This window comes from Stenella coeruleoalba (genome assembly GCF_951394435.1).
Source record: "Stenella coeruleoalba genome assembly, chromosome: 13".
NCBI lineage: Eukaryota > Metazoa > Chordata > Mammalia > Artiodactyla > Delphinidae > Stenella > Stenella coeruleoalba.
Genome location: NC_137159.1, coordinates 45,545,803 through 45,561,365, shown reverse-complemented (window position 1 = coordinate 45,561,365; position 15,563 = coordinate 45,545,803). Strand labels below are relative to the sequence as shown.

Below are 15,563 nucleotides of genomic sequence, written 5' to 3'. Positions count from 1 at the left end.
GCATCATGATTTTAAAAAGCTATTTACCTCATGCTGCAACATTACTCTGTCAATCAATAGCGCTCTGATGTGTTGCTTTTTCCCATGGAGCTGAAAAACAGTAGCAAACACTTCAACATTTTCCCTAAATGACTTCAACAATGGTTCCCCTGAACCCCTTAACAAAAAATTAGTTCAAAGAAGGTACAGGATGGGCTGATGGGTACTGAAGGTATTTCATTTATTCTAAAATCATCAGACTTTTATTCAGTCAAATACTAAAAATACAAAAACAGCCCACTAAGAAAACTGCTTTACTCTATTAAATTTATAAACAGCCTTTCTGGGTAGTTGTGTATGTTTACTACAGAACATAACATTTTTTATTTTTGTAAAACTTATCTTTTAAGCTCTCCCCCACCCCCAATGTTCTACCCAGTCACTAAAGGCAGATGTCTGGAACTCAGACTGTTCCTCTTTCACACCTGTATCTCATTAGTCATCAAGTCCCCACAATTCCATCTTCTTTTAAAAACACCTTATCTCCACCCCAATGCCAGTGACTGGATTCAGGCTGTGCTTTCCCATCTGAACTATTATAATAGTTTAACTAAAGCCTCCCGGCTTCCAGTCTCAATCGCCTACTGCTTATTGTTCACAGCGATGGCAGAGCTTTTCAAAATTCACTGAATTGAATACTGATCTTTCCAACATTTACATCAGATCTACTTAAGAACTTCTAATGACTCCCCCGTTGCTGAATGTAAAACTGAAGCATTTTCTTGGGCAAAACTAGAAATGACCTAGTTTACCTCCTGCCACTCTTCCCTACAAACACTGTTTGCTAAAGCATGCCATGTTTGTACATCTCCCTGCCCTGTCACATGCCATTCCCTTTGTCTAAAATATGTAGCACCCTGTGCCTAAACAATGAACTCATATAACCTTTTCAGACTCAATTTCAACAAAAGCCTCCTATAGAAGAACACTGCTATGAACATCAAATGGCTGACTTAAGTATACTTTCTTCCAGGCTCCCAGGGAAGCTTGTATTGACTTCTCTTGGAGACCAAATATAACATAAGATTACATAAAATGCAATGCTTTAAAGTCATGCCTGTGGACAACCTATTTTTACTCCTTCAGTTTCTTACATGGTAAGAAAGCTGTTGCCAAGTTATCAGACTTGAAATTGCCATTGAGAGTCCAGAGACTACCATGGAAATCGACAGAAGAGTTTGTCTCAGGGAAGTACATTTTTTCTAGGATCCTTTTGATTATACCATCATATAATATTTGAAAATCTACTATTTTTACTTATAGGGAACTTCCTCTGTATGGCAAATAATTGCTAAATCAGGTGGTTATATCAATATTATACACCTTTAAAAAAAAATTCAGCTTTAGGTGAAAATACTGACCCGATTTTCCATTGATTTCTTTACTAGGTTAAAGCTTTTCCAACGAGAGTCAAATTCATGCTTGTGAGATCCTTGGAATTGCAAAAGGTCTCCAGTAATCTGCATCAAAGAATTGCAAATTTTATATTTATGAGTCGTCAAGTCAAACCCGGTCATATTAACAATTATGCAACTGTTAAATGACAACTGTACCTTTATGATAAGAAACAAGGACTTGGTATCATCTTCTGAATTATTAAGTATGTGGTCTATAATAGGAGGAAAAGAATTTTGGTTAAAATATTTTAAATTACTATAGGACTCCTGATATACTAGTTAAGGAAGAAGAGCAAAAAACAAACGAACCAAAAAAAACCACTGCCTGATATTCTCACCATTTAGAATTTTAAAATGGTTAAGTAAAAGCACACATGCTATAAAATAAAATTTCTAAATATTTATTAATAAACATAAATTAAATACATATTTGTACTTACTAAGAAGTTTCCTTATGACCCTAGCAATTGTTTCTCGGTGGTTCTCTCTGGATAGATCTATTTTTAAAAAAATGAGAGAAAGCATTTTACACACTGAATGCTGACCAGAGCTTTGAAGTTTATATCAAAACAGTTATATCAAGAAGAGATAACGTATCCAGGAAAAAAACAAATGGGTCTGTATATGGGAAAAGAATCTAAAAAAGAGTGGAGATATATTTATATGTATAACAGATTCACTTTGCTGTACACCTGAAACTAACACAACATTGTAAATCAACTATACCCCCAATAAAAATTAAAACAAAATAAATAAACAAACAAAAAAAAAACAAAGAAAAACCAAATGGGTCTGTCTTTATCATAGTTGGTTAGTAGCTTGGCATGATACAGAATAACTTTTAAAACCTTCACATTTATAAGAACCTGCTTACAAAACTTTATTAGGCAGGCAAGGAGGAGGGAGATAAAACTATCTCTGCCAATATTTCAAAGGCTCTATCCTCTAATTAGAGGCCATAAATGCATAGGATTCTCTAATTAGTTGTGGTGACCCAAATCAAACAAACAAACAAACTACACCTAATTAATGTATGCAATGAACTCCGATGTTAATCCAGCAATAAAGAAGTGTGCTAAATTTCTATTAATGTTAGATTCAGAACATTAAATTAACACAAAATGTTTTACATAAGTATTTATATAAAATTTAACTCACTATGATAGAAAGATACTATAAAGATAGTTAGAATATGTAAGGGTTTACATCAAGTATAATACAACAGTTCTATAACAATTCTAACCATAAATGAGCATTACAATATATGAAAAGTCTGCCTTTGCACATAGAAAGCATCTATCTTTTACTGGCTATTCTTTATATAATAATTACACACTTTCTCCAGAAAAATCAAAGATAATATTAAGTAATTAATATTCATTCTACATATAAAAAAGAGACTAGAAAAACTGTAACTACAAAATTATCCCATTTTAACCCTTGTACAGTAACTGATGAAAACAGTCCATACAGATTTACTCAGATTAGGATTCACATACCATATTCAAGTCCAGTATACAACTTTGTCTCTTCCAAGGACACCATACTCGGTACCCTGTATAAAAACAAGAATGCTTGTATTTATTAATAATACCAATAAGGAGGCTTAAAGGGAAAAGTGTCATTGCTAGAATGTTTAAATGATGATCTTTAACAAACACAGATCTCTCATCTTCAGTACTTCAATTCTTTACTCTAGCTTTCTGAAGATTAATGCTCTATCTGTTTCAGTAAGGACAGTGTTATTCATCTTTAAAAAAAATGTTAATTAAATGTAATGACTTTGGGGGGGGAAATTTACTGCCCAAATGAACATAACACTGATATTCAATACTCAAATGTAAAAGCTTAAATCTGATGTTAAACATTTATACAAGGAAAAGTCAGCTTTACAATGTTATAATAAAGGTTAAAACTAGACACCAAAAAAAATCACCATCAAATTTTACTGTAGAATATACAGCAGACACGCTTCTTTAGATAATCATTACCCCTCCTCTTAAAACCAGCTAAACTGATCTCTCCTGACATCTGCAGTAAAATGCCACTACTTTTGAAGATGTTCAGATGTAAAAATACTACATTAAAAGTCATTTTTTAGGTATGTATGGACAGATTCTGCTGGGGAATATGAACCTTTATATCTGAAATCTAAATTTTCTTTAATGAAAAATAAATAGACTTTATTTCAAAATATGAGATTCAATTCAATAACTTTTTACAAACAAAGCGATAATACTTTCTAAGAAAAGGAAGACAGGCACAAATGCCAAGGAAACATGGGGTAAGCGTATCCTATACAAGGCTAATTAGTAATAAATAGAAAATTTATAATTATTGCTCATAATTCATGACCTACACAACACTTGTAATGAAGAAAACACTATTTTGAAATCAACATACCCCTCCCCCGTACTGTATTTTTTTAAGTTGAATTAATTAAGTTATCTCTACCCTAATATTTGGTTGTTATGAATTCTGGAATTTATCTAAATGGGTAATAACATTAAGATGACTAAAATGCCAATTATTTAACTATGTTCCTTGCCATAATGTGGATGGCAACAGTACTGTCCCAAGTTTCAAAACCAAGCCTACAGAATATAAACAAAGAATGGTAATATTTCATAATATAAAATGCTAATTTGCTTTTCAGAGAATTTCAAGAATTTCAAATTCAAATTCTTCTTAAAATCTGGTTTTCATTCCATAAAGTTTCAACTTTCGGCAACAGCTTGCAAACTTGAACATTCTGTAAAATTATGTATGATTGAAAAATATGTATGTATCCAGAGTCCAGTCATTAAAAAATAAAATCAGATTCTTTCACACTGAATTTCAAGGGAAGTCCAATAACTTTACTGAAATTAGATTTGACCAAGAAAGAGAAAAGGCTGTGCTCACATAGTAACAAGCGTTAGGCGAAAGACTGTTACCCACCCCCCTCCACCTTCCCTGGTAAAGCATGGGGAAGTACTTGGCCACAAGCTATCACATGAGAGTACATGTCCCCTCACTGCTGCTATAAACATAAGTTGTTTCCTAAAGTAGGAATACAACTGTACCTCACCCCGTCCATACCTAGTACCACACAGTACTGAACCAAGCATGCATTTTAATTATTGTCACAAAATTACTCTTAACAAATGACATTTTAAAAAGCAATCACTATAGTAAGCTATCCCGAAAATTTTTTTACTATATCAAACAAACCAACAAGCAAACAAAAGGCTATCAGCTGGGAATTTGAAATGTTTTTCTTATATGCCTTTCTGACTCTAATAACACCAATCACACTATAACTACATTTAATAACAAATCTCATCTAAGAACCATGATGCTAATTCTAAAAATCCATGTGTCACTCTGAATTGTTTCCCTATCAGAAAAGTTGATGAAGTACTATCACTTATTACAATTATTTAGAAACATATCAACCTGTGTGGGCTTTTAAAATATTAAGTAATAGATTTAAATTAAAATGGCTTAGGCTTTTACTTTTAAAACCTGAACTAAAACACATCTTACACATCTCAAGAGTATAGAAGGCATCTGTTTAGACATATAGTTCAGCTTTACTTTATTTGTTCTTATCCATCTCAAGTTTCTTTTATGCTTATTTATCTAAGATTCAGCTTTAATTGATCTCTTCTTATCTAACAAATTAATTAAACTCTGATTGTATTGACACCTTTTACACCAAATGCTTCTCATTGAGTATAAATACATATTTATAACTAAATATTTCTTCTGATCTTTAGAAGAATAATTTTCTAAAAGAAATGTCTATCCATTACCCAAGTAAGACTTTATGATTGTATCTTTGTGGTCACATTTTAAGTCTACGTGTGCTGGGCTGTACTCTCTGATACTTAAATCTGCTCTTGTAACTTTTAGTTATGTACATAATCTTAGCTGAGTAGACTTAAAGTGCTATCAACAATTATAGATCTGCATTCTGATTAAACACTATAGTAGCAATATATACAATTTAAACAAAATATCATCACTCCCCCACCCCGAGTGAAATTCATTCTACTCATCACTGGTTCATTTTACAAACAGTAATATAAAAATAAAAGTATGACAAATAATTTCAACACAACATATTACAAATAATACCATGTATACAATAATAATCAAGTTAAATCAGGTTCATAGCAACTACATAGGACCACCAAGCCACCTAATTTATAACAAAATGTGTTTAATATCTGTACCACTTTAAAAACAAAACAAAACAAAAAACTTGTACGTTTTCTACATCTATGCTATTTGTACCACTAGATGGCAATCTTCTTTAGATTTGATTAGAGTAGAACGATGAAAATAATCACTGGTGGGAAAGAAAGGATGGTGAAAAAGGAAGAAATGACCAGTAACATAAAAACAAAATATACAATACAAATCAAATATGCAAATGAAGGCTAGGTGAACTGTCATGGAACAACTGCAAACAATAATTCTCCCTTTCTGTAAGTGGAAGAATAACCTACCCTGCTCCAAATCCCTCCCCTCCCAAATGAAAACAAACATAAAAGGTATAAAAACCAAGCCACTAACAGATTTTGTTTTCCCTCAAGGTAACAAGTGTTTCACAACAGACAACTGGCCTATTTCTGTGTTCTGTTATCCAGTTGAATCCTGGGCATAAACAATAGCTATAAACACAAATTAAAGGCTGGCTCTGACTCTACCATGTGAACAAAAGGTTGCCAAGTAAAGAGAATCTTACATACCGCTAGGTTTAAAATTAACTCGGAGCATAAGAACTATTTCCATGTCTGACACACAAGTTTTTTTAAAAATCAATGAAAACAGTCAGAAGGTGAAATAAGGAGAAAACAGGGTTACTCACCGTGGAGTAGTAACTGTTTCCTTTTCTGTGTGCAGCTCCCCCAGCAGAGCTGGGTAGTTTCCTGGAGGTGCCAAGAGAGGTTAGCTAGCCCTGCCCCTCATCGCATAACAACACATCCTTTCACATATTCATGAAATGGTCTCAACTCTTAGACCTTAAGTATGAATTTTTTTTTTTTTTTGAGTGAAAAGTTAGTAAAAGCTGAGCTCCTAAGAATGATTTAACTAAGAATGACTTAACAGATCTATTGGAGGAAAGGGGGCACAAAGTAAAGAAGAAATATTTGAGATGAAAAATGATGACTCCTCTACCTTGAGTAACCCTGTTTTTATAGATGTTAGTTTTTTGCATCCTGTGATAGCTGGTTAGACCTAAAAGATTCTAAAGAAATGGACTGCAAAAGGAGAAATTAATGACAATTTGAGGATTAAAGGCAAGTGTCCAAAATTCCTACATGACCCTGGAAAGACATAATCCAACTTCCACATCTATAAAGGTAGAACTATGAGTATAAATTATAGCACAAATGTTTCTATGAAATCATTAACTAAAGGTTCCAAGAGCAAAATAGAGAGGTTTAAGATTAATTCAGTAACCTTGGTATCTGACAAAACTGTTAAATTTCAAACTGAACTAAACTAAAAAAGTTTACCCAATTAAGGGTAAATTAAACCCTCAAGGGACCTTATTTCATCCATCCTTTGAAACAGTAAAATTTAAAATATGTACAAGATACTTAGTAACCCTACGTTGCTAAAGGCCAAAAAGTACAATGTAGATATCATTAGATATATAATTTACTTTATACTTAGGACAATCAACTCATCTCATCTAAGCTTTTTATTTTTTGTCAGTCTCTAATCACATAGCATAGAAAATTGTTTTTCACATGTGGTAGCCATTTCCCTGAACAATGGGATCCCATATACTCTATTAGCAATTAAGATTTTCTTACAGGAAAATTCAGAACTGAAATAAGCTTCTGGTTTTTTACTGCTGCAATTTGCCAGAAGACTAATACTACTAATACATGCACAAGGCAAACTTAATAATAAGTGATTCGACAAAAAATAATTAAAGCAGCTAGAATATTTTCCCTAATTGAGATTTATATAAGAAAAATGTAAGTTTAAATTTAAAAAAAGAATTGAGCTGCTAGGTGCTTCCAAAAACTGGTCTGGTATTTCAGAAAATGCAAAATGTCCCACAATACCACAGCCAAACTCCACCGGATATCTTAGGCATTACACTAAAGCATTGGTCACCATTATGCGTTTCCTTTTCTCCCCAACTTGGCACATTTTACTCTATCTCCTTTGGAATAACTCATGTCCAAAATAAAAGAGTTCTTTTCATCTTCTAGTTTCAAATTGACCTGCTACTGATAATCTCCAAGAATTATGCTACAGATCTTCTTTCTTCAAACTAGGCAGTATGATTCACTATTACAGAACAATGGCACCATCAATTGAAATTATTTGATTAGTTCTTTCAAATCAATTTACACTTAGAAGATTTTAATAATTATTGACCTATATTAGAATAAGCATTTTAGAAATTTAAAAGGCTAACTTTATTTTATTTTACTTTAGTGAAAACTAACTTGCTATCTGCAAAAAAAAGTCATGTTATATAAAGTCAATGTAAAAAGTCACATATTGCCAAAATAAATTAAAATTTCAGGCGAAGGTGATACCAGTTAGAAATTGGTTTTTTAAAGAAGGATTCTGTTAAGAACTAATTAAAAGCCCAGGGAAGACTTTACAAACTCTCTCTTTTGACAATTCAAAGGCAAAGTGATGCCCATTCATCTCTAACTGTACTTTGTATAATCATTACACTGAGTAGATGTACATAACTATGAAAAATCCTAAAAATGTGTACTGTTCAGTGATTAAAATGATTGAAGTTTTCCTCGTTGTATATTTTATTTCATTATGTACTATTATATATACAAGAAAATATATTTTATAATTAAAATATATAAACACATTTATATTAAACATAATTTTGTATTACTTTGTTAGGTTTTATTATGTCAAATTTTCATTAAGTGAAAATTCTAAACACAACACTTTTAAATCTAAATCATCTTTCCTTTTCAACTTTTCTGAAAAAAAACCTATAAAGGGATATTCATTTCAATTTTATAGCTTATAATGTATAGTAAAATGGGCTAACAATCTGCTTAATTATCTTTTGTGGCATTAATAAGGTTTTAATAATATGGTATTGTTTTCCTTACTGAAAATGCATTTCATTATATACATATCTAACTGGCTTTATAATAACCAAATGGAACATTTGTCCTAATGCACATTTATTTCAAAGGATAAAGACTTTGCTTCAATGGCTCCATGCTGAAATGAACTGCAACGGAAACCTCTAAGCCTCCTGAGTGTATTGTAATCATCGCTCAATACTAAAATAATCTAATTATATACACAGAAGATAAATGCTTTTGCTCTTAGATAAATTATTGGATTAAAGGACCACACTTCAACACATTCAAGCAGAACTAAGTTTACTGATATAATCAATTTGTTACGTATGAAATAGCTTTTTGGCATGCCGTAAGAGTTAAGTTCTTACTAATTACATACTGTTAAAGATCATTAGGGAAATCAAAACCATTTCTGTAGGTCTCTCATTTAAAAATATTGTTTAACATCTCTCTTGACAAAAATGAATTTTGGTAAAATTGCTCTTATATCAAACTATAAAACTGATGAAAAACAAAAGTTCTTTAAAAGAATTCAGTAAATTCCTAGGCAAACTTAAAACAGATTTCCTTACCTGAAACGACCCTACTTCTCCCTCTTAAATCTAATGAGTAATCTAAAAAGTTCAATGCCTAGAAACAGTTTTTAGATAAGTGAAATAAGTGGGAATTATGAAAATGTATGACCCCAAACAACTGATTATGCAGAATATGGAAAGACAAGCAAGCCACATTTTAAAACCATTCCTTGAAACATTTTAAGATTTTTGTTGCAAAATCAACAAATAATTCTCCCCTTCTGCTTTTCTGAGGGGCAAGGTTTCCTTACTCATTTTTGTGTGATTTTCATTAACTTATTCAGCAATGAGATGTTGGTGTTCAGAGAAAATAATCTAACATGGTATACTGAAACTAGCATCTATGTACTTGATAAGTGAGCTAAAGTTATATACAGCTGATTTCATTTAAATTCAATTGTTTTCAACTTAAATGGTAACACTGACAATGGACTAAATCAAGACATTCATTCGAAATAATAATACTCTGAAAAGCACTTAAATTTGTAAAAGCAACTTGGTGGATCTCAAAAGTTCAAAATCATAATGAATAACATAGAACAAATTTTTATTAAAAAACACCCCAGGTTTTTTGCTAGAAAATCCTTACCATTGATTGCAGACCAAAAAAAAAGGTGTTTTCCTTTCTTTTTTTAAAGAATTTATCTTAATTAACTCAGTAAACTAACAGATGAACTTAATATCTCTAAGTTGATATTTTAAAACTGATTAGCATTGAAAGTTATTCTATCCTGGTACCATATGAAAAATCTGAATAAAGCCCTAAAATTTATAGATCTAAACTGTGCCTCAGGTGTTTTTGGCCTAACAATGACAAAAAGGTTAAAGTGATACAGAAACAACACCAATAACAAAACCAGTGACTCATTATGTGACTAAGTCTTAAAATATATGCCAAATGGCAAAACAGCAAAATATGTAAAGTAGTTATTTTTACTTACAAGTTAGTAACTGGCTCTCCTTTCAAGGGAGGTAGGAGGTTTCCTGAGCCAATTAAACAGTTGTGTACTATAGTCAGACTCTGTAGAACATCATCTCTAGAAAAAATAAAAAGCATTTTCATATTTGAGAAGACTCCAAATCCCTATTTAAGAAAAAGCCTTGTAGAGTTTAAGGTGAAGTAAAAAACTTTATCAAGTGAGAATATACAAAATTAAGGCATAGAAATGATGAATGTTTTCAGTTTACCCTCTTAATAGTACAAGGTAATTAAACAGATATTTACTGATAATATTAGACCTGCTTACATTTAAACAGGCTCTAAATAATCACAAGTAACAACAACTGATTGCCCTTTGTGAAGCAATTCTGAATTTAATTCCCTATTTACCCAAAGATCACAACCACTAACAAAAAGGGAAAACAGTATTACAGAAGATTCTCCACTACAGTCTGTCTTTTATAATGCGCTAGCTAGGGACTTCCCTGGCGGTCCAGTGGTTAGGATGCAGCGCTTTCACCGCCAAGGGCCCAGGTTCAATCCCTGGTTGGGGAACTAAGATCCCACCAGCCATGCAGCGTGGCCAAAAAAAAAAAAAAGACTAGCTAAACATTTACTCCAAAAAGCAGTTCAGAGTACCACACAGCCAACGTAAGTCAATCATACTTCTTCCTCCTCCAAGCCCATTCCTACTGGGTTTGTTTATCAGAATTTCCTGTTATTTGACACATAGTAATTTTCTTACTATGATTTTAGGAACTTTCAAAGATTCAAACTATAAAAGTCTAGTGGTCTCAAATAATTGTTTCGTGCTAAAGCTCTTTGGGGGAGAAACAATATCTTAGAGATATTTCTCTAAGTAATATTAATATCAATAGTATGAATTACTGAAAAGAAACAAGCCAATAAAATCTAAGGCGAATCTAGAAAAACAGGCACTTCCTTACAAAGGGGGCATATTTACACACACTTCCCAAAAGATGCACAAGTGACACCGTCACTAAAAGCAAACTAGAAAAACTAGAAAAAAACTGAGTTTTTCTATTTAAGATGTTTAAATATTATGACAAAATTTCTGTTATTAAACTATAAAATGTTTTTATATTATATAGTTTTATATTATAGTAATGTGATTAAAAAAACACTTAAATGTATTAAATGGTTTTCTGATCACATTTATGGCAGATATTCAAAACACACATTGAAAATGAATACATCAGGGACCTCCCTGGTGGCGCAGTGGTTAAGAATCCACCTGCCAGTGCAGGGGAGATGGGTTCGAGCCCTGGTCCAGGAAAATCCCACATGTCGGGGAGCAACTAAGCTCATGCACCACAACTACTGAGCCTGCACTCCAGAGCCCGCGAGCCACTACAGAAGCCCGTGTGCCTACAGCCCGTGCTCCACAACAAGAGAAGCCACCACGGTGAGAAGTCCGTGCACTGCAACTGGAGAAAGCCCACGTTCAGCAACGAAGACCCAACACAGCCAAAAATAAATTAATTTTTAAAAAAAAGAAAATGAGTACATCAGATATGCCATCGAGAGAGGGAGAGGCACAAAAAGAATTTTTTAGTCTACAACCATATAACACTAACTGATTATAAAAGAAAACTAACCTAGACATTTCAAGTTCTCCATCCCCACAATGCTGGAGTTTGATGAGCTCAGGCTGAAGAAAAGAGTCCAACAGATAGAAGGCAAAAGCCACTTCTTCAGAAGAAGGAACATGCCACTGGATCCCCAAATTCCACAAGTCCCCTGGTTTACCCCAGTCCTAGAAAATAGCATTTAATTAGCAAGTTGAGAAGTTAGGGAAAAAAACAACATACAAACATATTTTAAAAGGCTTAAAAGAAACTGTATAGGTAATCCAAACCTAAGGCAGCAAGTGCACAAAATAAAGGTATGAAGACATCATAGGAGTCTTTCATTATCACCCCTGAAAAGGGTCTCCCTGAAGAGCCACTCAAATATCAGTTTACTATAAGAGTAACAGTAAGTTTATGTAAGGCTATTGCATTCCACCCCCAAGCTATATGGAACTATGGAGGTTAAATATGGCATTAAAAAGTCATTTCACATACAAACAGAAAAGAAGAAAACTAGAGCTAGATGAGAGCTACATCATACTTCCCAACTTTAAAACATTCCAATAATAGTTTTAGTAATCTATGTTAAAAATAAAGAAGTGACACCTTAATACACAACAAAGAAAAAACCCGCACTTTGAATCCCTTAGAAAAATAACCCAATATATCCTGGAATCCTAAATTATTGAAAATGCTTGCCTTGATAGGAAAGTATTCAGAAGGAGGCTTGTCAAAGCCGCCTGGCACACTGCAGTATTCTGTAGGGTAGATAAGTGTAGTAGAACGAAGAAGGTGATGCAAAAGGTTACAAGACAGAGTGTAACCCTGCTTACAGGTTAAATGTAGGGTTCTTTGGAGAATCTTTACAAGGTGCTCCCTATAAAGAAGCAACTTCTTCCCATCCACTCGAGTAATCTAAAAAGAAAACAGTTAAAGATATTTTGGTTAAAAGATCAAGAATCAACAATTAAAGTTAACTATGTTTGGCCATTACAATTAAAGTTAACTATGTTTGGCCATTAAAGTAGTCTAAAATAGTAACAGTGTGTTTCTTTTTTTTTTTTTTTTTTTTTGCGGTAGGCGGGCCTCTCACTGTTGTGGCCTCTCCTGTTGCGGAGCACAGGCTCCGGATGCGCAGCCCAGCGGCTGTGGCTCACGGGCCCAGCCACTCCGCAGCATGTGGGATCTTCCCGGACCGGGGCACGAACCCGTGTCCCCTGCATCGGCAGGTGGACTCTCAACTACTGCGCCACCAGAGAAGCCCGTAATAGTGTTTCTTAAAATGACTTTAATTCATTTTAGGATTATCATTTTAATTATATTCTAACAATGAATTCTTCCTTAAGATCAAAACACATTTTCTGAGTTTAGGCTCTGAAGTGTCATAGTAACATCCTTCAAGAGGCTGTCTCCTTAAAGAGACAAAACTTATTTAAATGGATTTCTCTGTTCTTTGGTTTCTGAACTAACCCCTATAGGAAATGAAGTTTGACTGATGGCCAAATTTGGCATGAGGTGGGGGTGGGGGGGGAAGATGCCAAATCTGATACACTTTTCAGTCAGAGTTACCCACAGTAGAATTAATCAGTAAAAAGTCAGGTAGAGCATTGACCGCGAAGTAGTCAACAGTTACCATACTCCTTTTATAATAAGAAAATGAGATTATCTGACTTTTTGTTGTCCCATAAAGACATTTTTCAAACTTATGACTTTACATGTTTTTTTTTTTTTTTTTTTTTTTGTGGTACACGGGTCTCTCACTGTTGTGGCCTCTCCCGTTGCGGAGCACAGGCTCCGGACATGTAGGCTCAGTGGCCATGCCTCACAGGCCCAGCCACTCCGCGGCATGTGGGATCTTCCCGGACCGGGGCACGAACCCGTGTCCCCTGCATCGGCAGGCGGACTCTCAACCACTGCGCCACCAGGGAAGCCCAACTTTACATGTTTTAAAGTTAACTTTTCAAAACAGGATAAATCTTCAGAGCAAGTCAACATTTTCACAGAAATATTTTCTTATTCCAAAGATTTACAATACCTCAGACAAAAGTTGAAGATTCCATAGTAACTCCTTATCTAGCTCTTCTTCATTTAATACATCATCATCTAAAAATAGCAAAATAGTATCAGAAGAAAAAAACAAATATCCAACTAAATGCATCATTTAAAAGTATTTATATTTAATATTTCTAATAGCTGAGAAAAGTCTCTTTTAGGACTTTTTCTTTCTTTCTTCGTTAAGCTGGACTTGCTCCAGAGGAGGTAGAAGCTCAATTTTCAAGAAAATAAACACACCAACCAGGATGCCTGCCCCTACACATCTCACAAAATAACAGATATTATAGCAACAGCTGAATGCTTCTTGTATGTATGAAAACATTAATGTAATAGAGTTAAAATTTCTAAGCTACCTGTCAACCCTGGATGATACCTTGTTTTGAGCAATTTTACCCCAAACTGTAAAATTAAAATACTGCATGGCTTAGAGAATCTGTTTCCATCAACAGAGTTGTAGAAACCAAGAAAAAAATTTGCTAAAGTTACAAATACAGAATAATAACCTTAAGACTTACTCATTGTAAGCTGAGTTATAACACTGCAGCAGTGGGGAACAAATAGCTTCAAAGATTCCTCCGGGCAGCACTGAAAACATATTTGTATAAATAAGTTTTTTTGAAAGGCACAAGTATTGAACAGTCACAAAGTATACACTAGCTCTATTTTCAGTGGCAAATAAGGGCTATAAGCAGCTACTGAAAGAAATGTGTATTTTAAGAATGACAAGCATGTCTAAAATAATTAACCACATAAAACTCATGGCTATTGATTCATTAATTCATCAGTCCAGAAAACCCCAACTCACCTTCACTGCAGCACGGCACATGTCTGCCACCATGCGGCCTGCAACTCTTGTTTCAAATATATGTGAAATTGAAAAATTAAAAACCTTCTGAAGGGCCACCTATTAAAAGATAATGTAACAAATGAAAATGTCTAACCAGCACGTTTAAGAAAATTAAACATCTTTTGAAACACCAAAGAAAATGATACTCAGACTATACTAAAAATAACCAAGTAGGAAAAATTTAACCATCTGAATACATAAAGATTTGCTTAATAATGCTACATTCAGGTTTATGAATAACCTTTGCACAAAACCCTAATGTGAACAAAACATTTGCGGCACAAGATTTTATTTGCTGCAGAAATGCTAAGCACAAAACCAGAGCTGCTGGAAGCAAATGCAATTTAATTATCTTGCTGGCCAATCCAATATAACAGAGGGAATTTGGGGTAATATCTAATATTTACAGTTTGTCATTCTGACAACTACAAACTATATTTTTCTCTCCTCTAAAAGACTTGAAGCATTCTATTTAATTTTACAATCAAGTCACAGAATTTTAATTTCATTTCTGAATTAAAGAATTAGCTCTAGACATGGATTGACAATGCTGCAAATTATAAACAACTCCTTTCAAAAGATTTTGGTTAAATAAGAGATTATTTATGTTAATTTCTTTATACTAACATAATCTTAGTAAATATTTCATGCAGGTGTAAGGCAGTTTAGCTTTTAACCAGGATAAACACTGAACAATGATAATCTCAGATAGCGAAAGAAGAAACAGAAATGGAAAGAGAGTAGTGGAATAGAAAATATGAAATAAATACCATATTGTATATAATAGGTATCGACTAATACTGAATAAGTGAATGTTCACAGAATGCCTTATGAGGACAAACTATTTCTCATTCATCATAGTTTGCCAGATCTTTATATTTGGGATTTAATTTCTATTATGTGATGGCATAAACAATTTTCAAAACTTTTCTCCCAAGCAGTATTTTACTGTAAATTTTAAACATACAGTCAATTCTTGTTATTTGCAGTAGTTATGCTCTGTAAAATCACTGTGGGCACTGAATTAGCAAATACT

General features: G+C 33.4%; 1 protein-coding gene across 2 annotated transcripts in view; it reads right to left on the bottom strand.

Annotated features, from left to right (window-relative positions):
- PSME4 (proteasome activator subunit 4) overlaps nucleotides 1-15,563 on the bottom strand; it is a gene marked incomplete at its 5' end in the record, with an annotated part of 101,208 nt that overhangs the window by 27,930 nt on the left and 57,715 nt on the right. For both annotated transcript variants that reach the window (XM_079941580.1, XM_079941581.1), the window contains 11 exons: nucleotides 28-90; nucleotides 1,401-1,499; nucleotides 1,593-1,648; nucleotides 1,877-1,933; nucleotides 2,936-2,991; nucleotides 10,035-10,130; nucleotides 11,653-11,810; nucleotides 12,325-12,540; nucleotides 13,661-13,728; nucleotides 14,196-14,265; nucleotides 14,486-14,584. In XM_079941580.1, coding sequence (XP_079797706.1) covers nucleotides 28-90; nucleotides 1,401-1,499; nucleotides 1,593-1,648; nucleotides 1,877-1,933; nucleotides 2,936-2,991; nucleotides 10,035-10,130; nucleotides 11,653-11,810; nucleotides 12,325-12,540; nucleotides 13,661-13,728; nucleotides 14,196-14,265; nucleotides 14,486-14,584 — 1,038 coding nt within the window. The remainder of the gene's footprint in view (nucleotides 1-27; nucleotides 91-1,400; nucleotides 1,500-1,592; nucleotides 1,649-1,876; nucleotides 1,934-2,935; nucleotides 2,992-10,034; nucleotides 10,131-11,652; nucleotides 11,811-12,324; nucleotides 12,541-13,660; nucleotides 13,729-14,195; nucleotides 14,266-14,485; nucleotides 14,585-15,563) is intronic.